Below are 25,785 nucleotides of genomic sequence, written 5' to 3' on the forward strand. Positions count from 1 at the left end.
TGGTCTCTGCCCCCAGCAATGGCTGCTAGTGAATTCCCAAATTAAATTTGGGTGCTGGGTACCATCCATAAAGCCCTAATGGTCAAGGACCCAGCTACCCTTTTCGTTCTGACCTGGCTTGACTACATTATTTATCCAGAGCACATAGGCTAACTGTCCCAAATGGTGAAGCTCAAGTGAGCACAGCAATGTTGGCAGTGACTCCTTATCTCTGGAATTTCTTCTAAATCAGAAATAGATCTAAGTCTGTATCAAGCTGCAGTCATTAGCCATTATAAGATGCACCTCTTAGTCCAGGATTTTCTCTAAGAAGCATCTCTGTTACACTGTAGCATTCAGTCCAGTGATAAGGGTTTCCTCACTTCTATCCTACAAACATTGTGGTGCTGCAGTCGGGGGGAGAAGAGCATTTGCTTTCCATGGACCACATTGTGACCCACCTTACTCATATAAGTAGCATCAGTAAAGTCAATAGAACTACTTGTAGGCTTATACATATACTGCTCTCTTGTATTACTAGGGCACTGTCACCAACTGCCTGATACCGAGGAACAAAGTGGGTGAGGTAATATCTTTTATTGGGCCAACTTCTGCTGGTGAGCGAGACAAGCTTTTGAGGTCACACAAAGCTCTTCTTCAGGTCTGGGAAATATTCTGAGTACATTCCCGGAGTACAGACCTGAAGAAGAGCTCTGTGAAAGCTTAAAAGCTTGGCTCCCTCTCCAACAGAAGTTGGTCCCATAAAAGACACTACCATAAGCGCTGACTCCTTCGGTGCTCCAGGACTGGAGAACCCCTGGAAAAAAATTAGCAGTTTCTTAGCACCCACCGGCAACCAAGTTCCCCTCTCTCACCCCACCACTCCCACTCACCTGCAGCCCCTGCCAATCAACTCCTCCCCCTCTCTCTCAGCACCTCCTACATGCCATGGAACAGCTGTTCAATTGCGTGCAGGAGGCATTTGGAGGGAGAGGGAGGAGCGGGGACAGGGCATGCTCAGGGGAAGAGGCAGGGTGGGGGTGAAGCAAGGGCAGGAAGAGGTGGGGCAGGAGGTGGGGGAGAAGCAGATAAGAGCTTTGCCATCTTAGCCCCCTTTCCATCCTAGTGGTCTTTTAATTAGTCTGCTTTGCCTGCCAAATCTGTGTTTCCTAAATGATCATAATGGTGGTACATTTGAGATTTGGATGACCAGGGGAATGAAGACAAGAGATTCTAATGAATTAATCTCAACAGAAGTGATTATACTACATATTGTGTTTGCTAATGGTGCTAGCGAGTAAACTTTATTCAAACTGAAAAGCGTGGGGGGGACAGGACTGGAAAAGAGTAAGTTAAAAGAAAGGCTCTTTAAAATAGACTTGGCATCCATCTTATAATTGCTCATTCAGTAATGTAATAGCCTGTTTTCCTAAACTCACTGCCTAGAGAAACTTCCCACTCTGATCTTGAAACCCATTTTACTTCTGAAATAAGACATTTCCAACAGATATTGATCATGTAAGGGCATAAAATAGGGAAGGTCTCATTTCTTAACAGAGGAACAGTCCTGCAAGAGGACCTTTGTCCTCCTCCCAGATAGACACAGGAAAAGAGAGGAAAAGGAAAAGTCAAGCTTGAGCGCACATCATAGTTTGTGTAAAGTGGTGATATTGGAGCCCCTGGCTACTGTTCATGGAGAGAGAAGTCTCAGACTGGACCTTTGATGGAATTTGCAGAAAAGAGGGGCAGTGTAAACGTCACTAGGATATTTTTTAAACCCAATATGCATGAAGTCAAAAATGATCCTTTGATTAAGAAAGTGTTCCCTTTGCTACACATCTCCCATCGGCTTTGAAGGTGAAAAGATGGCAAAATATAATCCAGAACCCACACAAAGGCAGAATAAGTGAGTGTTCTCTATGGGGCTCTTGATAATTGAATTTGGGAGACAAATTAAGATAAATTAAATTAAGAAAAATGTGTTTGAAAGTTAAAATATTAATGTCAATTTAAGACTGATTTTTTTCACATCTTCTTGCAAGTATACAGATTTGTACTTTTGGCCTTACCGAGTCATTCGGTATCCTAAACAAACAATTCTAGTTAGGTGAGTTCACCACCATGGTGAGTCGACTGCTGCTGCTCCTCCATCCACTCTGCCTGCACCTCTTGCAGCGGTGAAGTACAGGAGTTGATGGGAGAGTGCTCAGGGGTCAATTTATCACGTCTAGATGCTACACGATAAATCAATCTCCGCTGGATCGATCGCTGCCCACTGATCTGGTGGGTAGTGAAGACATACCCTAAGAGTAGAGAGGGTTCAGATATTGTTACTGCCCTCTCATATAGAACACAGTTATCATTTAAAATAGCACTCCACCACTTTATAATAGTGCAGGAAGTGAAGGATATAATTGAAACTGTTCAGGGGACAGTGGGAAATTCCAAGTTTGATTTGACCCAAACACCATCATCAAACTAATCACTGCTTGTAAAAAAAAATATTCGGGCATCTTTAGTGACATAAATGTTCAAGATCTCACTTTAGGTCTCATCAAGAAGACTGCACCTCCAGCAACTTGGTGTTGCACAAAGGAAAGAGACATTGAGGTTTTCTTTGCAGGTATGTCTACACAGCAATTAAACATACATAGTTGGCTCAGGTCAGCTGACTTGGGCTCACAGGGCTTGGGTTGCGAGGCTGTAAATTGCTGTGTGGACATTCAGGCTTGGGCTGGAGCCTGAGCTCTTGGCCTCTGTGAGGGCGGGGGGTCCCAGATGTCTACCCAGCAATTTTTAGCCCCACAACCAGAGTCCTGTGAGCCCAAGTCAGCTGACCTGGGCCAGCCACAGATCTTTTATTCTAGTGTACATGTACCCTAGGTGTCTCTCACATCAATGCTGAAAACCAGGCCTGACACCGATTAGCTTTGGAGATCTGACATGATTACCGCACAAGTTAATATTGTCAGTCTTTCCCAGCAAATGAACATTCTGCAGAAAGTCACAACAACTTTGTCCATCATTTGCACTGAAAGACTAATTTAAGCATGTATGAAAACAACATGACAAAGGAAATACAGGTTGAACCTCCCTAGTCTGGCACCCTTGGGACCTGACCAGTGCCGAACCATGGGAGATCAGTATTGTAACGAGCAGGTCTCTTTTTATTTTTATCTTGCCAAGGCAAATAAATGGAACAATGTTTGCAACACAGCCTAGCCAAGGCTTATCGGCTCTTCATAACGAAGTATTAGTGATGTTACACAATTTTACTGTATTGGCACAGGAAATAAAGTAGATAAAGCATAAAAAACAAAATAAAATCATGCTGGACCATGGATGTTGCCGCACCAAAGACTAGAGGGGTTCAACCTGTATGTGGTTGGTTGCTGACTTCTACAAATATTTACATATGTAGGGATGTTTGGAGAATATCAAATAAGAACCTATGACTCTGACTAGGGAAACAAATGGCAGGTTTTTTTGAATATTTCCTACCTATTTCTTACTGCTTCACCTCCGCAACCAGTGTCTGCTGTGCTGAAATATTTTTAAACACAAGTATTGTTTGTCCTTTTCATTCTGCGTAAAACCTACACTTGTAATAAAAGCACTCTATTCCCATGACAGCATATTTTATTCCCACATGAAAGGCTCTATTTTAAATGTCAGTTATTGCTGCAAGGCAGACCCAGTGTGTGTGCTGCACCCCTCTGCTGAAAGGAGCCCAGAAGAGATGTTTGCCATTTGGATGAAGTTGCTTTCTTGCACATTTCAAACAGTTATTTGGATTTCACTTTTTTACCCACTCGGGATTTTAGGCCAACTACAGTTGCACAGAGTAGTTTTCTACCACACAGAGACGGCACTTAGATTTATGGGGAATGTGTGTCTAGCCTGATCATCACAGTTCATATCCATGCTGATACTTCTGATTCTGAAGAAGCTTCTACATCCCCTGATGCCACCGACACTGTAGAATATACTAAACTCCATGATGGTTCAAGCACAGTGATTTTTCAGATAAGGTGAGTACTGTCAATTTTGCTCTTCCCAACCACACCAAAACACTACACTGAAGTACAGTTGGAAGAGGGCAATAAACACTACCAGAATTAAATTATTCAAAACACTAAATGTGCAAATCTATGGTTACACCTGAAGTCCTTCATTTCCCACTCCCATGCCTCACTGTAGGAATTACAAAATCCTCACTGTAGGAACCACCACCTAGCTAGTCAAGACTTTTCAATGTTTCCACTATAAATAAGATCAGACTACAGCCATATAGCTATATTTCACCGCCTTCATTAGGATTTGGATTGAGCCATATACTAATTATATGGTTAGAAGTAGAATGTTCATAAGAGTTACTCCTGGTACTAACTGTTTTTGAGATGTTTACCTATCAAAATCTATTCTGTTTGTAAAAGCCTGCTCTTTGGAATTTACCAGAAATTCAATGCAAACCATTTTATTTCTAAGCAATAAATACCAGAAACAGCAAAGCTTTATTAAAATTTGCACTGGTGTCTGGGAGACCCATTGAATTTTGTACATTAGCAATTAAGTGATCAATAAGCAAGGAGAATGAATCGTGCTTTGTTCATGTATTCTGTCAATTGTCAGTTAGTTTTAGAACATAAGAACAGCCATACTGGGTCAGACTCTAGGTCCATCTAGCCCAGTATCTTGTATTCCGACAGTGGCCAATGCCAGGTGCCCCAGAGGGAATGAACAGAATAGGTAATCATCAAATGATCCATCCCATCGCCCATTCCCAGCTTTTGGCAAACGGAGGCTAGGGACACCATCCCTGTCTAAAAACCATTGATGGACCTATCCTCCATGAACTTCAGTTCTTTTTAAAATCATGTTATAGTCTTGGCCCTCACAACATCCTCTGGCAAAGAGTTCTGCAGGTTGACTGTGCGTTGTGTGAAGAAATACTTCCTTTTCTTTGTTTTAAACCTGCTGCCTATTAATTTGATGTGGTGACCCCTAGTTCTTGTGTTATGAGAAGTAGTAAATAACACTTCCTTATTTACTTTCTCCACACCAGTCATAAATTTTATAGATCTCTATCATATCCCGCCTTAGTCATCTCTTTTCCAAGCTGAAAAGTCTCAATCTTATTACTCTCTCCTCGTATGGCAGCTGTTCCATACCCCTAATCATTTTTGTTGGCCTTTTCTGAACCTTTTCCAATTCCAATATATCTTTTTTGAGATGGGACGACCACATCTGCACGCAGTATTCAAGATGTGGGCAAACCATGGATTTATATAGAGGCAATATGATATTTTCTGTCTTATTATCTGTCCCTTTCTTAATGATTCCCAACATTCTGTTCGCTTTTTTGACTGCCGCTGCACATTGAATGGATGTTTTCAGAGAAGTATCCAATGACTCCACGATCTCTTTCTTACGCGGTAACAGCTAATTTAGACCCCATCATTTTATATGTATAGTTGGGGTTATGTTTTCCAACGTGCATTACTTTGCATTCATCAACACTGAATTTCATCTGTCATTTTGTTGCCAAGTCACCCAGTTTTGAGAGATCCTTTTGTAGCTCTTCGCAGTCGGCCTGAGACGTAACTATCTTGAATAGTTTTGTATCATCCGCAAATTTTGCCACCTCACTGTTTACCCCTTCTCTCAGATCATTTATGAATATGTTGAATAGTACTGGGCCCAGTACAGACCCCTGGGGGACACCACTATTTACTTCTCTTCATTCTGAAAACTGACCATTTATTCCTACCCTTTGTTTCCTATCTTTTATCCAGTTTCCATTCCATAAGAGGCCCTTCCCTTTTATTCCATGACAGATTACTTTACTTGTCAAAGGCTTTCTGAAAATCTAAGTACACGGTCCACATGCTTGTTGACCCCCTCAAAGAATTCTAGTAGATTCCTGAGGCATGATTTCCTTTCACAAAAACCGTGTTGACTCTTCCCCAACAAATTATATGTTCATCTATGGGTCTGACAATTTTGTTATTTATTATAGTTTCAACCAGTTTGCCCAGTACTGAAGTCAGGCTTACCGGCCTGTAATTGCCAGGATCTCCTCTGGAGCCCTTTTTAAAAATGGGCTTCACATTAGCTATCCTCCAGTCATTTGGAACAGAAGCGGATTTAAGTGATAGGTTACAGACTCGTTAGTTCTGCAATTTCACATTTGAGTTTCTTCAGAACTCGTGTGAATACCATCTGGTCCTGGTGACTTATTACTGTTTAGTTTATCCGCAATGGCCTTATCATCCTTGAGTGCTCCTTTAGCATCTCGATCATTGAGCGGCCCCAATGGTTGTTTAGCAGGCTTCCTGCTTCTGATGTACTTTAAAAAAATGTTGCTATTACATGAGTCTTTGACTAGCTGTTCTTCCAATTCTTTTTTGGCCTTCCTAATTATATTTTTACATTTCATTTGCCAGAGTTTATGCTCTTTTCTATTTTCCTCACTAAGATTCAACTTCCACTTTTACAAGGATGCCTTTTTGCCTCTCACTGCTTCTTTTACTTTGTTGTTTAGCCACGGTAGCACTTCTTTGGTTCTCTTACTCTGTTTTTTAATTTGCGGTATGCATTTAAGTTGAGCCTCTATTATGGAGCCTTTAAAAAGTTTCATGCAGCTTGCAGGGATTTCACTTTTTGCACTGTACCTTTTAATTTCTGTTTCACTAACTTCCTCATTTTTGTGTAGTCCCCTTTTCTAAAATTAAATGTTACAGTGTTGGGCTGCTGTGGTGTTTTCCCCACCACAGGGATGTTAAATTTCACTATTACCAAGCAGTCCAGCTATACTCACCTCTTGGACTATATCCTGTGTTCTTCTTAGGACTAAAACAAGAATTGCCTCTCCTCTTGTGGGTTCCAGGACTAGCTGCTCCAAGAAGCACCTGCCATTTTAGTTCAATAATAATTCACCCTATACTAGTAAAAATAACATAGCATTTTGTAAAATGATGAAATCTTAATATAAAAATTCAATGCATCCGTTAAGTCTTTGCAGAAAAATGGCCAAAGACCACCAATATTTTGTGCAGATTATAAGGTACGCACTTTAATTAAGCTCTGCTGTATTGAATTTTGAAGGAAATACTAATTTTTTAGAAACACTGCAGAATAAATTGAATTTTGTATTTAATCTTGATTTAGTTAAATCCTAATTGACCACAGGGATAGTACATTTTGGTATAATTTTCTTTAATGAGGTAGGCAATGATTACTAGCAAGAAATACCTAAGAGATTAATTAAAGATTGTTTTCATGACAGGGACATGATTTCCTGTTATGAGATTAAAACTGATTTTTCCAATAATAAATATATTCTATTTTAAAATAATTGCCAAAATAATTCCAATATTATTCATATTTGGATAGAATTAAACAACCACCATTTTAAAGGATTTAATAATGTAAATACATACTACTTAGATGCAGCAATAAAAATGTAAACCCACAAATGCTGCCAAGTGGTTTCGACTCAAAATTTGCCCCACCTTCTAGGTTGTCAAATCAAATCGAGGCCAGGTTGATAGCGACTGAAAGTTACTACCAGAGACCATTCAACTGCCATTAGGTCGCCTATGTGAAATGAGTTGGTGGTCTCACTTCAATTTCTAGAAGCCATCACAAAATTCACACTACCACAGGAGACAACCTTGTTAGTTCCAGCAAACTGACAGGACTGAACTGATCCGGATGCTGAATACTTTTTCACTTGAAGAAGGGGCCCTTTCAGGTCAGCACTGAGATACATTGATGATGCAGATGTAAGGACTCTTGCATTGCCTTTGCTGTATTTTTTTCAGTGGACAAACAGAGGATTTATTTTCCAAGACGATTTGTGAGCATTACATGCAGTACTTCTGGTTTAATGGTAAAGCTGTGCTTAGGCACATAGGTTAGTTTCCTGGACTTTTTTCCCCTATCCATTCAATTACGATTGAGGAAAGAAAGTCTTTTGTCCTTGCATGGAAGAATTGAGACCACGGGTCTCCAAAGGTGGATTAAAACAAGAAAATAAAGAGTCCTCTAGGTACAGAGACTTAAGGTAGAAGAACAAGATGAACTGTTGAGAAATATCTCATAGGAAGGAAGTAGCTACTTTATTTCTAACGGCAGCAGCACTGAGGGTACACCAGAATAGCCTTAACTTCAAGTTTACTGGCTTAAATCTCCATCTTCATTTAAATATGTTTAAAGCAAAAACCAGGATTAACCAGGCTCAAGAACATTGGAAGTTAGCAAACAATTGCTGTAACTGCTAAGACAATGGAGATAAATAATGTACAACTGAAGCTGATTAATAATGACTTCTTAATAGTAGTACTCTGGATAAAGGTTTCGGTACCATTTTTCTTGCTCACCGGACATTAAAAAAACAATTAGAGACACTGACAATAGGTATGCTGCCTGTCACAATATGTGTTCTTCTAATGAGACTTGTATGCCCACAAACTACGTACTGTAAAGGACTAAAATATATCAGATAGGTGAATTGTGGGGTCAGTTTACACTAAACTAAACTGTCTACGTAAAATGAATATACTTATATTTACAAAGAGTGCAATGAAAACAAAAATGTTTAACATTCCATTTTAATTGAAGATGTTGATACAGCTTTGTATTTCTTCTGAAAAATTACTTTAACATAGATCTAGCATGACTTTGTTAAGTATAAAGAGAAAGTCAGAAGCTTTTAATTGCTCCCACTCCATTGCTGATTGCTCCAATGTAATCAATAAATGAATCATTTCTTGCAGTATTTCAGTTCCCATCATTAGCATTCGTGTCCATTTGCATTAATTGTCTCCCTTCAGAATAGATAACAATTCACCATTTTCCTTTAGTTCCTGTAAAGAAATTATAGGATAGTAACTTGGGGCATGTATATTTTGCAATAACCTCTGTCAAATTCAACAGGGATAGTTTTTAGACAAGAAAATGAAACTGTCCACTATTCAGGAGGAGACAGACTAAATAACCCACTAGAGGTCCCTCTCAACCGCAAGTAATTTTTGTAATTCTGTATTTAAACAAAGTTTTACAGAACATAAGACACCCAACATGCTACACAAAGGAAAGTAAAAAAATCATGATCCATCAATAGAATTTGTTGAAGTGTAAGACCATGAATTGGTGTAAATTATAATTTAGAAGTACACGTATGCCCTAGTCTGGTTAGTTAACTTCAGTTCAAATTATAAATCATTCAGTTAGTCTGGTTCAGTTAGTGTGAAATGTTTTTCTTAGATGTATACAGACAATATCTACAAGCAGAATATTTGTGCATATTCAGTCATTTTATTACATATCTTCAAATTACTGTAACATGCATATGTCTGTAGAATACATCACTAAAGCGAGCTCTCAGTAACAGATAATCCAATTCAGCTGTTTATTTTTCAAAAACTACTGCTGAGTAGAACACATTCCAACTTCTTTGATGCTCAAAATTATACTTATTGATCAATGTACGAGTTAACCCAAAATTGTGGTAAGTAAATAAAATTTTTAAAAATCATCTATATAATTTAAGTAACATCAGCTTATTTTCAGAGCTAAATGAGATGTATCGATTATATCTTCCCAGGAGTTACAATGTGTACTAGCTATAAAACATTCAGACGAGAATAAACTCAGGAGTATTAGAGGTTTAGAAGACTCTGCCTGCTCTGTTACAAAAATCAAAAACCACAGTAACAAATGCAGATCTATTTTTGTTGCTTCAGGGTCTGTTCAAAATACTACAATAACCTTACATTTTTTTTTCAGGAATGAAAGTTTGCTAGAAAAAATGTCTCACCACCTTATTTGAGAAGAGCAATGTCAAAAGTAAAACTAAAAAGAAAATGAAACCTGTAACAATGCACCCACGGGGTAAAAATGGTCTTTACAGTAAAGGTAGCTGACTGCTGTCAAGAAAATACATTTCATTGCTATATCAGAGTATGTGAGCATGCTGGAGATTTAAAAGCTCCTTTCAACCATATGTTGAAATGACAGTCACAGTAAAACCAACCAAGTCATTCAATTTCAAAATCTAAGGCCATTACATAGGAGCTTATGTATATGGCAGTTCTAAAAAATATTTTTTTTAGAAGTTCACACTAGAAGAGTCAATTTACATTTTAAACAGGAGTCATCGTCCTCCCTCCCCTGCCTTACCTTAACAATATCCAGCCCTCCAACAAGTTCACCTTTCACGTACAATTGAGGGTATGTTGGCCAGTTTGAATATGTTTTTAATCCTTGCCGCACCTAAGGAAAATAATCTTAACTTTAAGGCTCTTCACAGCAGCTTTAGTAGTGTAGTAGACATAACAGTGACATCTGTGGGGCGGAGGGGACGAGATAAAGTATCAGACTTACCTCTTCGTCCTCTAATATGTCAAATGTCTCAAAATCAACACTATAAAGAAAGATGAAAATGAATTATGCATTTTTGCAACATAATACCCACAAAAACATAACCAATTTATTTGTTTTCACACTACCAGATAGCCACCATCCAAAATATAGGAGACACACACAAGATCTTTATTTATAATCTGTAAGCAAGAGACTGCAGAAAGTCAGCTACTTAAACAGGAGACAAATGACATCTGGTAATTAGCTATTAAATACTCCAAGTGACACATACTTATTTTACAGCTACAACATCTTTTTTAGCATCTATATCAAAATCAAAAGTTAGTATAGACCAAAAAATATCCATTTTAATTGAAAGACTACTTACGCTGACTAGACAGAGTGACATGTTACACAAGAAAAACTGAGTGTGCAAAATAAATGTGATATTCAAGATAGTTCAGTTCACCAATACAGTGCTTAAGAATGGAAAAAGTTTTAGACACCAAAATAAACTGTATTATACAGACATGTAATGGTCTCAGGCAAAGTTACTGATCCATAATGGTACACTTATTTTGTTAATAATTCCTTGCACTCTGACTAGAGTTAGTTCATAAACACCAGACAGTTGGCAAATTCTTATGCTCTGATTGGCTGAGGGGGATTGACAAGTATTTGTATGAGGTGTTTCTGAACTCTACAAACCTCCATTCTCTGATTGGCTACTACTCACAGTTGATTCAGAGGGCCATAAATATAGTTGATTACCCTTGCTAGTCACACATCTAACCAGAAAAATAATACAATATAATTTTTTTTAAATGGAATTATTCAAGGGGGGAAGCTGTTAAGCAATTCTCAAGGGACAAGAAGCAGCTGCAAGGGAAGATGGGAAATCAGACATTAGGCATGGCAAAACACTCAGAATCTGAAGCAGCCATGTTTATTGTGGGCAAAAGGGAATTCTAGAAGAAGTTGCTAATCAGAGTGCAAAGATTTTTGTAGTCAATCAGATTGCAAAGAGGAGAGGATGAGAAGGGCATTCACAGTGCTTCCTGTTAGTTAGCCTAGCTACCACCAAGCTAAGTAGTTACTTTTCATTATTATTTCATTATTATTAAATTAATTAATTAATTAGAAAGTAATGTAACATATAGTGCACTCACTGCATTTAGTAGCCAAATAAATTTAAGTAGGGATAGAAGTTCCATTTTTATTACAATTATCAAATGCCAGCTGCTTTTCCATCTCTCTCACCAGTGATTATTGAGCTAAATAGTCAGCAACAATTATGGATCTGAATTAGCTAGCAACTATTTGCACTACGCAACGTCTCACGCAGAACAAGAGAATTACATGTCCAGCAGTAATCAGGAGGAGTAATTCACTAATATGATTAGACAGTTAACTTGTTCAACAGACCTTTAAGTGTGCTTAAACTGCCTCCCACATTCCAGCAATCACCACTGGCAGATGTTAATCTTATACTAAATGTACTGTGAACTCAGTCACCACACCAGGCATCTCTCCCTCTTTCAATTTCACTTTCTACTAAAACCTTCTGTTTTTAGGGCATTAATAAGATGCCTCCTTTAAATGTTTATAAATATAATTTTAGGTGAGGGAAAAAGCCATTCGCCCATTAGAATGATTCAATTTACTATTGCTACCTGGCATTTTTCCACCTTGTAAGTTTACTTATAAACACTGCACTTTTATTCATTACAAAGCTGTTATATTTTAAATAATACCTACATACCCAGTGCTGTTTAGGATTTCTATAATTTGCTTGCTGAATCCACATTTTGCCATCTAAAGTGAGAGAAAAAAAACTTATTAGACTACAACACTATTTTTCTAGTTTTGTGAAGTTTTAAAGTTCTGAAGCCAAGAAAATTCCAACTTCCAGATTCTCATATCACAACCCAATTAATCTATTTTATTTCTAATAAATAACCCCTCTTGATGTTCACTCTGTCTGCTGTCCTCCTTCCACATTCACCTTTTAACAACTACATTACATTTGCTCTGCCAAGTTTAACTTTGCAGAGCAATTTGTCTCTCCCTCACTTGCAAACACTTCTAAAGTGAATGAAAACACTGAGAATCATCTCCCTCATTTCTTCTGTCCTGAGAGCTACTGTTTTGACAGTTTTCCTTAGTGAAGTCATTTTCCACATTCATCCATTTTGGTCTTGAAAACTGGTTACAGCTAGGATGCTGGTTATTTCTTAAGAGTATTCAAAGAGAGCCAAAGCTAAGAAGTTGCCCAAGAAGTACACTACTTTTAGATCCACACATTTAATAAACATGTAAAAAAGAGAAGCTTATTATTCCCCATAATTTTTTCCCTTTACCCATCACCGTCCATTTTGCAAGACAGGCAGCAGTTTTCTGGACTGAGTTGGTAAATTCTGCATCTGTACAAACACTCATTCTCATTTTGAAAGGGAATTATCTATTTTAGCTTATTCCCAGATGGGACCCTGCTCTAATCAGAATCTACACACATTATTTAGTCCAGACTACCTGCCCCTTCTTCAAGATTGACTTTTTTGGCAGCTCAGATACAGAAAACAAAAAAATTGAACTTTAGGCTACAGAGCCTCTCTACACCTGACTGTTTTTAAGGCTAATGAGTTAGCCTCTCCCTTCAGGATTCCAGCACTTCCTAACATGGTGAGTCAGCAGAAGTGCCACAAGTATGACACAGAGGTCACAGAATCCATGACTTCCATTGACCTCCGTGCCATTTTCTGCCCTGGGGTGGAGCTCCCAGACACCCCACTCTGCCCACCCTCTGCAGATCCCAGCCCCCGCAAGCAGTGTGGAACCCGCCAGAGCTCCCTGCTGCCCTGGGCAGCAGGACCCCCAGAGCTGCTCAGCCGTTGCGCTGGGGTACCCTGGAACTGCCACTCACCACAGCGGCAGCGCGGGACCCCAGAGCTCCAGCAGCAGCGTGTGCTGAGCTTAACCTGCCTCCCCATTTTGTTAAGGATATTTTTAGAGAAAGTCAGGTCAAAGACTTCAGTGAATTTTTGTTTATTGCCCGTGACCTGTCCATGATTTTTACTAAAAATATCCAAGACAGAATCTGAGCCTTAATTATAAGTAATATGGAAATTGAGCTCATAGAAAAAAGAAGAAATTAAATGAAAAAGAGGGAATCATACACGGAAGAGCCTAGTTCCCCACCTGAAACAGAGCTCCCTCTGTACATATATCAAAACTACTGCATAAACATTTCATGAGATCAGATTAAGCAGGGGGAGTCATCACCTAGTATCCATCATTCTGATCGACAGTTTACATTTATTTTCACCCATACCGCTGTACCTGCCTCGTTGTTACAGAGAGGCCAGTTTATGTATGTGACACACTGAGAAACAAGCTAAGCTTTTGAGTTAGTCATTTATTACCATTTCAATCCTAATTATTAAAACTTGTCTGTCTTCGGTCATCACATTTATTTTAGTCTGGGTGGATAAAAAATGGCAGTTCAGAAAGACACCATCTCACACATGTAAAGGAAAACAGTAGATCATTTATGGTATGTGGTGCCATAAAATCATCCAGCATCTTTTTTAAGCTATGCGGAAAATTTACATAACCAAAGCAGAGAAACTAAATTGAATAGGACAACAACTCAGCTAGGCCACGAAGGGGAATACCTAAAGAGATGTCTAGGATTAACATGGCATGTAATAATCGAAGGGTAGGCCTCACCTGTGAGAGTCTGGCTACATAAGCAGCAAGAGAGAACTAAGAGCGGTCTATTATCTGCTAAACCCAAAACTATCAGCACAGGGACTTTTGGACTAAAACCAAAAGGAGGAGACAATTCGAACACAAACAGTATAAATGATGTAGATCAAGCTGATGAATGTAACTAAAGTTTAGTGAGATGATTGCATCACCACAGCAATGTGCTCAGCTGAAGTCCTGATACCTGTCAGATAAATTATAGATTGCTTTGTACAGTCTGTAGAAGCAAGTCAGACAGATAACTTCCTGATATCACTCCAATTTCAGTAGCCAAAAAGAAAAGAGGTTCAACAGTCCCTTCCCTGCAGACGTGAGCATCAAAAGAAATTACTATTAAACCATTTTGGAGAGCTTTACCTGCTTGTTTCCTTTCATAAACAGCATCACAGAAGCTTTGTTTGTCAGAACTTTAAGTCTAAAATAGAAAAAAATTATATAAAATATCTCAGTTCAATTATTAACCTATACTTTTGATCTACTTCTTCAGTAACATACATATAAGAAAGATAGGAAGATAATTCATAGGTTTAGAAGATATATTTAAAGCTGTATTATAAACAATTGAATTTATTTATATTCCATTCTATTTCATTCTCTCCCTAAGCCACTGTAAACCATGATATTACTTTTAAAGCAATGATTTATTTTTCAGGATTAAATTGCAAATACCTAGATGCATCAAACTTAAGGGGCAAATTCCAAATTGAATTGGAGATACTTTTAATACAATATCCAGAGCTGTGCGTATCTAATCACAGATATAAGACAGACAAGGTGGGTGAGGTAATCTCTTTTATTGGGCCAACTTCTGTTGGAGAGAGAGACAAGCTTTCGAATTTACACAATAATTCTGTCTCTCTGAAAGACCTGAAGAAGAGCTTTGTGTAAACTCGAAAGCTTGTCTCTCACCAGCAGAAGTTGGCTCAATAAAAGATACTACTGCACCCAGCTTGTCTCTCTAGTAGCAGTGTTGGTCCCAGGATAGAACAATCCTGCACAGTTACAGATATGTAATCTCTACATAATATTTCAAGTGCAGAACCTAGCTATTAGTGGTTCAACCTCTTCTCATACATTAGATAAAGTCTTTGCTAGTATTCTATGAAAAGTTATGACAGACATCCAATAGTCAAACCCATTTCAGTTGAGATGGTATTTTAATATTTTTGGTTGCTTACTTGCTAAGAATTTACTGTTCCATAACATTTTTACAGGTTCATAACAACCTTTCCCCAAATTCTCCAACAGGAATTTTGAGGGGTCATATACAGAACACTGAAGTCCCACAACATCTGATAAAATAGGGCATCACATTTTATGAACTTCTAGGAGAGCTGCCAGGTTCTAGAAAATATGCTCCATTTTATTTTTATTTTTAAATTTCCCATTAGGCTTAATTCTTTGCTTGAATGAGTAGAGAGCAGGGGACATAGGGAGCCAGCTGCAGCTCTATAATCCTCTAAAGGGGTAGAATTTCATTATAGACACATTAGCAAAGAGAAAGAGTAGCATGGTCAAACACCTAGGTTGCCATTGTTCTGTTGAACTTTCCCTTCTGCATTGATCACAGAAGTCAATTAGCCAGAGATTCACAAGTGAAAAATGTAAAAAGTTTAATTACAGTGCTGTAAAAATACGCTTTGGTTTTCAAGGGAAAACTGGGAAGCCGGAAGACAGCTACGGAAAGCTGAAAATTAAGATGGGCAACAAGCCCAACTGTTTCAAGATGAGTACAATAATATAATTATACACGGATTGGAGTGGATCTAGAACTTCAAGCCTAGCTCTATGAATAGGAGTTCTATGATTGTCCTGGAGTGAACGGACAATTGCCATTTTGCCAGTGTTAAAGTATCAGAATGAGTGAAGATTTTAAATCCTTGTCTTACAGCTCTCGTTGCTTCTTTAGTGAGACATCCACCTGAACCAATCTTAAGTGACTTAATTAAAACATATTTAGATCCTGTATATGCATCCTTTTCAGGGATGGAAGAAGTGACATCTCATATTATGAGCAATGGAGAAAAGAAACAAATTATTTTTGCTGCAAAGACTAAGCAAAGCAGAAAACAAAGCATGAATTGAATGGTACAAATTCAGAATTAATTTCTGAGCTTGCAGGTTGGCACAGGGGAAGGAAAAGACTAGCAAAAGCACCTCTTGCAGAAAAAATTCAATTTGAAAAAGAAAGTGACTCAGAAGGTATAACTCATCACCCAGTAGAACCAGTCAGTTTTGCTAGAGGGGATGGCTCGCTCAGTAGTCTAAACATTAGGTTTCAAATATTGAGTCACCTTGGAGCTAATGGTTCAAATCTCAACAATGCAGGTTAAGCTCTTTATCCTCAGGATAGTCTGAGTTCCATGTAGTTTGCTGTAAAGAGGTGTTTAGGATTTGGGGGGGGTTGTTTGTTTTTTAAAGATTAAAAATAAAAGGTCTGTTCGCTCTGTGCGGATATTTAAGTGCCCGCAAGCAAGGGTTTGTCCTGGTATTACTGAAATATTTCAGTGCTTATTACCCTTATCCATGACAAAGCATAGTGCTGTTCATTATCACAAAAAGAAAAGGAGTACTTGTGGCACCTTAGAGACTAACCAATTTATTTGAGCATGAGCTTTCGTGAGCTACAGCTCACTTCATCAGATGTATACCGTGGAAACTGCAGCAGACTTTATATATACACAGAGAATATGAAACAATACCTCCTCCCACCCCACTGTCCTGCTGGTAATAGCTTATCTAAAGTAATCGTCAGGTTAGGCCATTTCCAGCACAAATCCAGGTTTTCTCACCCTCCACCCCCCCACACAAATTCACTCTCCTGCTGGTGATAGCCCATCCAAAGTGACAACTCTTTACACAATGTGTATGATAATGAAGTTAGGCCATTTCCTGCACAAATCCAGGTTCTCTCACTCCCTCACCCCCCTCCAAAAACCACCCCCATACACACACAGACTCACTCTCCTACTGGTAATAGCTCGTCCAAACTGACCACTCTCCAAGTTTAAATCCAAGTTAAACCAGAACATCTGGGGGGAGGGGAGGGTAGGAAAAAACAAGAGGAAATAGGCTACCTTGCATAATGACTTAGCCACTCCCAGTCTCTATTTAAGCCTAAATTAATAGTATCCAATTTGCAAATGAATTCCAATTCAGCAGTTTCTCGCTGGAATCTGGATTTGAAGTTTTTTTGTTTTAAGATAGCGACCTTCATGTCTGTGATTGCGTGACCAGAGAGATTGAAGTGTTCTCCGACTGGTTTATGAATGTTATAATTCTTGACATCTGATTTGTGTCCATTTATTCTTTTACGTAGAGACTGTCCAGTTTGACCAATGTACATGGCAGAGGGGCATTGCTGGCACATGATGGCATAAATCACATTGGTGGATGTGCAGGTGAACGAGCCTCTGATAGTGTGGCTGATGTTATTAGGCCCTGTGATGGTGTCCCCTGAATAGATATGTGGGCACAATTGGCAACGGGCTTTGTTGCAAGGATAAGTTCCTGGGTTAGTGGTTCTGTTGTGTGGTATGTGGTTGTTGGTGAGTATTTGCTTCAGGTTGCGGGGCTGTCTGTAGGCAAGGACTGGCCTGTCTCCCAAGATTTGTGAGAGTGTTGGGTCATCCTTTAGGATAGGTTGTAGATCCTTAATAATGCGTTGGAGGGGTTTTAGTTGGGGGCTGAAGGTGACGGCTAGTGGCGTTCTGTTATTTTCTTTGTTAGGCCTGTCCTGTAGTAGGTAACTTCTGGGAACTCTTCTGGCCCTATCAATCTGTTTCTTTACTTCCGCAGGTGGGTACTGTACTTGTAAGAAAGCTTGACAGAGATCTTGTAGGTGTTTGTCTCTGTCTGAGGGGTTGGAGCAAATGCGGTTGTATCGCATTTATGCATATATATATATATATATATATGCATATATATCGCATACTACTACAGGACAGGCCTAACAAAGAAAATAACAGAACGCCACTAGCCGTCACCTTCAGCCCCCAACTAAAACCCCTCCAACGCATTATTAAGGATCTACAACCTATCCTAAAGGATGACCCAACACTCTCACAAATCTTGGGAGACAGGCCAGTCCTTGCCTACAGACAGCCCCGCAACCTGAAGCAAATACTCACCAACAACCACATACCACACAACAGAACCACTAACCCAGGAACTTATCCTTGCAACAAAGCCCGTTGCCAATTGTGCCCACATATCTATTCAGGGGACACCATCACAGGGCCTAATAACATCAGCCACACTATCAGAGGCTCGTTCACCTGCACATCCACCAATGTGATTTATGCCATCATGTGCCAGCAATGCCCCTCTGCCATGTACATTGGTCAAACTGGACAGTCTCTACGTAAAAGAATAAATGGACACAAATCAGATGTCAAGAATTATAACATTCATAAACCAGTCGGAGAACACTTCAATCTCTCTGGTCACGCAATCACAGACATGAAGGTCGCTATCTTAAAACAAAAAAACTTCAAATCCAGACTCCAGCGAGAAACTGCTGAATTGGAATTCATTTGCAAATTGGATACTATTAATTTAGGCTTAAATAGAGACTGGGAGTGGCTAAGTCATTATGCAAGGTAGCCTATTTCCTCTTGTTTTTTCCTACCCTCCCCTCCCCCCAGATGTTCTGGTTTAACTTGGATTTAAACTTGGAGAGTGGTCAGTTTGGACGAGCTATTACCAGTAGGAGAGTGAGTCTGTGTGTGTATGGGGGTGGTTTTTGGAGGGGGGTGAGGGAGTGAGAGAACCTGGATTTGTGCAGGAAATGGCCTAACTTCATTATCATGCACATTGTGTAAAGAGTTGTCACTTTGGATGGGCTATCACCAGCAGGAGAGTGAATTTGTGTGGGGGGGTGGAGGGTGAGAAAACCTGGATTTGTGCTGGAAATGGCCTAACCTGACGATTACTTTAGATAAGCTATTACCAGCAGGACAGTGGGGTGGGAGGAGGTATTGTTTCATATTCTCTGTGTATATATAAAGTCTGCTGCAGTTTCCACGGTATACATCTGATGAAGTGAGCTGTAGCTCACGAAAGCTCATGCTCAAATAAATTGGTTAGTCTCTAAGGTGCCACAAGTACTCCTTTTCTTTTTGCGAATACAGACTAACACGGCTGTTACTCTGAAACCTTTCATTATCACAGTATTTTGTTATAGTTTCTGTAGTCTACTGAAGTTTATGTTACTGTGTATTTTCCTACCAATATTTTCAAGTACTTCTACTTGTTACATACACACACAGTAGTACAAAATATAGCCCTTATCCTGTAATCAGATATAGAGGGGTCAGACACTATAATATAGCATAAGACTAAACCTGAATATATTCAACTGCAGAATCAAGGCCAAAATGAGTAACTAAAACTTGAAAAAACCTATTGCATTATCATCTTATTTGAATAGTATGAGTATTAAGCACAAAGAGTAAATTAAAGGGTATGCACTCATCTAACTTTTGCATTTTCTGACTTGTAAATATTTAACTGTGTAGTCTAAAAGTGCTTTATTGTAATACAGGTTTCAGGGTAGCAGCCATGTTAGTGTGTATTCGCAAAAAGAAAAGGAGTACTTGTGGCACCTTCGAGACTAACCAATTTATTTGAGCATAAGCTTTCATGAACTACAGGTCACTTCATGGGATGCATCCAATGAAGTGAGCTGTAGCTCACGAAAGCTTATGCTCAAATAAATTGGTTAGTCTCTAAGGTGCCACAAGTACTCCTTTTCTTATTGTAATACAGTAGACCTTCAGAGTTATGAAAACCAAAGTTATGAACTGACCAGTCCAACACACATCTCATTTGGAACCAGAAGTATGCAATCAGGCAACAGCAGAGACAAGAAAAAGCAAATACAGTACAATATTATGTTAAACATAAACTACTAAAAAAAATAAAGGAAAAATTTAAAAAAGATTTGACAAGATAAGGAAACTGCTTCTGTGCTTGTTCATTTCAATTAAGATCATTAAAAGTAGCATTTTCTTCTGCATGGTAAAGTTTCAGAGCTGTATTAAGTCAATGTTCAGTTGTAAACTTTTGAAAGAACCATAACGTTTTGTTCAGCATTACAAACATTTCAGAGTTATGAACAACCTCCATACCTGGGATGTTCATAACTCTGAGATTCTATTGTAGTTTGCATCATATGTTATTTCCCAAGTGTGGTTTACCAATGCTTCGGTGGGAGTGGGGATCAGACACTTCCAGAGCTTTATAGATACCCAGTGTCGCCAGCCTCAGACTATGAGTAGGTATTTGTGTGTCAATATTTGCCTTCAGAGAATAGCTATACCTTGATAATTCAGCTTCCTCTTTAGTGTTTTAATGGTGTGATACATATAAGATGAGAAACAAATTCCCACTACTTGCTAGCTATTGCTATAAAATAGGAAGATGCTTCACATATTTAGAGCTTATGATTTGATTGGTTACCAGGCTTGGCTTAGCTGACCAGCCAAATTTAAACAGAGCACATGGTCAAAATGGGAAGACTCAAGAGGCCAGACTAGCTTCTAGATACTAGGTGTGCCTGGGGAGATTAAAAACCCACAATGCATCACTAAAAAGCACATAATGTCAACAAAGGAGACAACCGTTGGAACTGAAAAGTGGGGAGCAGGGCTACATAATTATACCATATTGACACCATAGTAATCAAATCTATACCCAATCAGACTCAAAAAACTTTAAAAAGTTACTTGTAGAATTACAACGTTTTCTATAAAAGGATTTACCTATGTTTTCCTTCTTAAAAAACTAGTTGTTATTCAAGAAAGGAGACTGGAGGAAATCTATGTGCCCTATTTTAAATGTAATAAAACTTGTAGTCTAAGTAAATCCTATCAAAACAGCATACCCAAATGTTTACTTCTATATATGATCACCCATGTTATCTACAATTGAAGAGGTAACTAAAAGATTCAATTACTTCAAATGAAAGACTGCAGCATTACAGTAATTTACTTTTTAAGTGCTGATGTATTTCTGAGAGTCAGAATATGGATGTTGCCTCTAAACTATAACACACTGCTAAAATAAAGATATAATGCATCATACTTGTCTTCCAATTTGTGTGTCTTGGGACAAATTGTGTCCAGTTCTCCAGAAGCCTCCAGTTCCTGAAAAACAGGTGTTCAGATTTAGAAAGAGATGGTTATATACACACACTTTTAAAAATATGCAAAATATTAAAAAAAAATGCAGATTTCTCAATTTCTAACCTTAACAATATCCAGTCCACCTATAAGCTCTCCAGCTACATATAACTGTGGATAAGTAGGCCAATTAGAGTATGTTTTCAGTCCTTGACGTACTTCTTCATCAGAAAATATATCGAAACTGCTAAACAGAATGTTATGTTTGTTAAGAATCTCCACCATTTGTCTGCTGAAACCTGGATATAAAGAGGATATCAATTAGTAGGTGATTACTTTAAATTATATCTATTTTTAAATAAAATGTTCTCGTGGCTTTATGAAAATGTATTTGGTTAAAAAACGTACTACAGATCTTCCAGACAATAACCGCTCCCTACAATGTTCTATGGTGTTTCTTCGTCTTATTTTAGAGTATTAACATGATAAAATAGGCAATGAATAAAAATGGTTTTATTACTGCAATTATTAAACCTCAAAGTATCTAGACAGTACGTATGTCTGAAGTCTGCCTGCATAAACAATTGCATTCAGTAACTTTAGTGTACTACATTTTGGTAGAACGTCTTATGGCTAAACTTCAAAGAAATCTATTTCCCTAGTCTGTGACTTGTCTAGTCCTCCTCCTCCCTTCTGCATCCAAAAGGAAAGATACTCTTTGCCCTTCTCCACATCTTCTGCTCCCCCTTCTCTTTTCCCCCCTCACCTTGTATTCCTGCAGCTCTTCTTGTTTTCTCCCTCTAGCTACTGCCAGTCTCCCCCAAACACCAAAATAAAATAGTTGAAACTGACTGACTAAAGAGCATGAAAACTGCTATTCAAGCCTACTGGGTGGCAGTAGTTTGAGTTTTAAAATGGCTTTTTTTCTGGCTCCATTTCAGCTGCCACAGCGTTGACACTGTTTTCCCTCCCACATCACAACAACTTGAGGGTTTTTTAAGTATTTACATTCATAAGCGTACATATTCTATTGTACTTGTCACACTTTTTATTAGGTACTATGAAGTCATGCACTTTTCTTCTGATACTTTCTCATTAGCACATTAAGTACTGGACATTAAATGCATAAAATGGGTTTTTACACCCTATTATGAGTCTGTTTTACAGAAAATGTTTCTTTTCATAATTTGTGTTCTAAGAAAATATACAATAATGAATGTATCCCAGTCTTCACACACACACGCATTAACTTTTTACAATTCTGTTCACAAAATTTAACATTCTTTACGCATAATAAACCATTCTTTACACTAAAAAAGGGACACAAGCTAAAGATCATTTTAAAAAAATCTTCTGTCATAACCACCATCATTCTAGATTATTAAAACTGAAAAGTAAATTTTAAACATTTTCACTATTTAGACTTTTTTTTTACATTTCTATAATAAATGGAACAAAAGGAATTCTTAAATAAAAATAACCAGACTGCCACATAAAAATAACTATTTGATTTCAACTTGCAAAATCACCTATTAATTTTTTAAATATGGATTTGCATTACAGTTTTCTACAAGTTTGCATGATCTGCACTTTGTTGAGATGAGGTACTGATATGTATATGTATGACATCTAAGTGTTAAGATACGTATATGTATGACATCTAAGTGTTAAGTTCATGTACAGCCTGAAGTAAAAACATGGATTCCGAAATTTCTCATTCATCTGGGAGTTCATTAGTAAACAGCTAAAGGGTGATTGCTGATGGTTATTCTGTTACCAATACATTAACTCATTTCTATTGAACAAGGCTGACAAAAAGCTTCATTTTAGCTATAGGCAATTACATGCAGACTAGAAAGATTGATTGGTTGTGTTTCATTTTTAAGGGTTAAGTAAAAGAATGGAAATATTATGCTTAGGGGGATAAAGTACCAATACAGATTTACTTTCATAACAAAAGGTTTAGGTTGAATTTCTGAAAAAGACACCATACACGTAATACAAAGAATTAAAGTGTGAACAAAATGTAAGTGTATATCCAGACAGCCATAAATACCACTATATACTTTATACTGTTAATGAGAATAAATAAAATTGTAATAGCCATGAAACAAGCAAACCAATGCGCTCACAGCCCAAAAATCTCCTGAAACAAGATTACATGTGTAGCAACAAGATACAACAACACATGGCCAAGGGAACAGACTTCACTCAGCACTATACTGGAGTTGTCTCTCTCAATGAAGTAATGATTAATTACAAAAAAAAAAAAAAAGATTCCATATCCCACCATAGGAGAGGGTTCCACACCAGTAGCCAAGTGCACTCATCTACCAATTCAAATCTGTTGTGTCTATCAAAATAGAGTTTGTTCACAACTATATTCATCCTTAGATAACCACATGGAGCATCCTGTAATTATTTTACATTCTTTTTACTTATCTAATGCCATTGTCATAACAGACCAGTTTTATCTTTGACAATTTAGCCTTTTTAATATGGTAAGCTCTCTTCTCATTAAAAGGTATGCATATTTTAATAACTCTGCCAGCGCCAGCATACTATAGATTTTTCTCTCCAAGCAACACCACATTCTATCTTAAGTATCTTATCTGCAGAATTGGACTAACTACTAAATTAACCTCTCTTCAATCTAAGTTACAAACTCAGGCAATCCTATATACAACTGCAAATTTTCACTGATAATCTATGTTTTAATACATAAATCTGTACTATGTAAGTAAACAGAGCTCACTGTGTATTTTTCATAGAATGTGTGACAGTAGTAAAGTACAAAATCTGTGCAAGTTTGAAAAATATTGTATGATATTACAGTGCATGGTTGTATAATTAGAGATTTTATGCAAAAGCACCAAAGAGCCAAAACTGTGTGTGTAACTTTGATTTAGGCTTTTCCTGTTTTTTTGAGCACTTAACTATGCAATCTCAATGATCACTTAATCTCTTACATTTAAACTTGGTTCAGTCCCCTCTGTGAAATAACGAACCTCTGCCTCTGCCCACATACACATTCAGTACACTTCATTATGTTGTTAAAATTAGCCTCACATATATGTACAGATATAGCCTTTACAAGTTCAGCATGCAATTTGCAAAAGCTCATGCCTAGCTTCCTGTTTTGATACAGGGGTGTTCTTACAAAAAATTTCAAAGTTTCAGGAAGTTCTCAAAGCAGAAGGGTCAAAGTGAAAACTTCTACTTAACCTACACTACAGTGATAACTGTCTCTGACACTACTATTATGAAAACTAAGACATTTCACTGTCATATTGAGTATATGCAAATTAAATACAAAAACAGTAAGAAATTGAGATTTTTTTTTTTTTTAAAAAACACACAAACAAAAAAACAGTCCTAATCTATATTCTCCCATCGGAGTGAATTAAAAGAAATGTATTTACTCTAAATTAAATACATTTTTCTCTATAAAAAAGCCTATTTAAAAGTTACATTTGAAATTATGACAACCTATGGTAAAACCTAAACTAGGGTTGCCACCCATCCAAGTTTTTCTAGGGCAATCCAGTTTTTGGCATCTATGTCCAAGTGTTTTAAAGAAAGTTTAAAATAATGTTTTAAAGGAAGTCAAACCACGGAATTGGTGGAAGTCACTGCCTAAGCACCTGGAACCAGAGTTTGTTCAAACTTCTGATTGCAGTAGCTTCCTCTGCAGGCATTGAGAATATTTTCTTCATTTCAATTTATTCAACTAGTTCAGTCCAATGACTAGTTCATTTGAAACTGGGAAACATATTGAGAGCTGAGAAAGCAGGAAAGCTTGGCTTCCTCTTTCAAGCTATGAATAAAAAAGAAGGTGTGAGAAGATGACAATTTCTAGTCCGAAATTTCGAACAACATGGCAATCAGAAACAATTAGGTTCAATACACTAACTGAAGATAATAGTTTCTTTGATTAAGAAATGTATGGATAAACTTTTTTGTTCTTCTGTATCCAGCACATTTAAGGTAGTTTTATTTAACAAATAAACTTAAAAGTGCTCTTTGTATATTTAATTGTATTCCAAATTCCATCCAAATGGTGTTCTACACAAACGACATATAATAAAGAAATATCATTTGCCATTTTCTAACATAATAAAAAATGTAAAAACTAAAAATCTGAATAAGTATGTTAAGCTACATAGTTGCTTAAATAAACGTCTACAGATATAGTAGATGCTCTGGTTAGCAAAAAGAAGTACCAAATTTAGTGTAAAGGCTACAGATGGTTGCAGATCAACATTTGAATGGTTACTAACCAACGAGAATAAACTTTTCTTTTGGAAAATAAAAAGTACAAATTCAAACCAAAATTAAAATCATTTATTTAAATCAAGGCTTCTTTCTTGCTGATTTAAATTACAATTAAAATCTGTGATATAAATCACTGATTTAAATCAATTCACCCTGTCTCCCATTCACTGTAAGTAACATACTTGGGAAAACCAAACTGTATTACAAATGTTTTGCAAAGCAAAAACTACATATTATAGCCAAGGTAAGAAATTTATGAGTGACAGAAATA

General features: G+C 37.6%; 1 protein-coding gene across 2 annotated transcripts in view; it reads right to left on the minus strand.

Moving 5' to 3' along the window:
- Positions 1–8,578: 8,578 nt before the first annotated feature.
- Positions 8,579–25,785, minus strand: part of GLRX3 (glutaredoxin 3) — a 36,842-nt gene continuing 19,635 nt past the window's right edge. For both annotated transcript variants that reach the window (XM_077822749.1, XM_077822750.1), the window contains exons 5-11: positions 21,366–21,538; positions 21,202–21,263; positions 14,473–14,530; positions 12,110–12,162; positions 10,369–10,408; positions 10,165–10,257; positions 8,579–8,849 (exon numbers count right to left, since the gene is read on the minus strand). In XM_077822749.1, the coding sequence (XP_077678875.1) occupies positions 8,799–8,849; positions 10,165–10,257; positions 10,369–10,408; positions 12,110–12,162; positions 14,473–14,530; positions 21,202–21,263; positions 21,366–21,538 (530 nt within the window). In that variant the 3' untranslated portion in view covers positions 8,579–8,798. The remainder of the gene's footprint in view (positions 8,850–10,164; positions 10,258–10,368; positions 10,409–12,109; positions 12,163–14,472; positions 14,531–21,201; positions 21,264–21,365; positions 21,539–25,785) is intronic.

Source organism: Eretmochelys imbricata, chromosome 7 (assembly GCF_965152235.1).
Source record: "Eretmochelys imbricata isolate rEreImb1 chromosome 7, rEreImb1.hap1, whole genome shotgun sequence".
NCBI lineage: Eukaryota > Metazoa > Chordata > Testudines > Cheloniidae > Eretmochelys > Eretmochelys imbricata.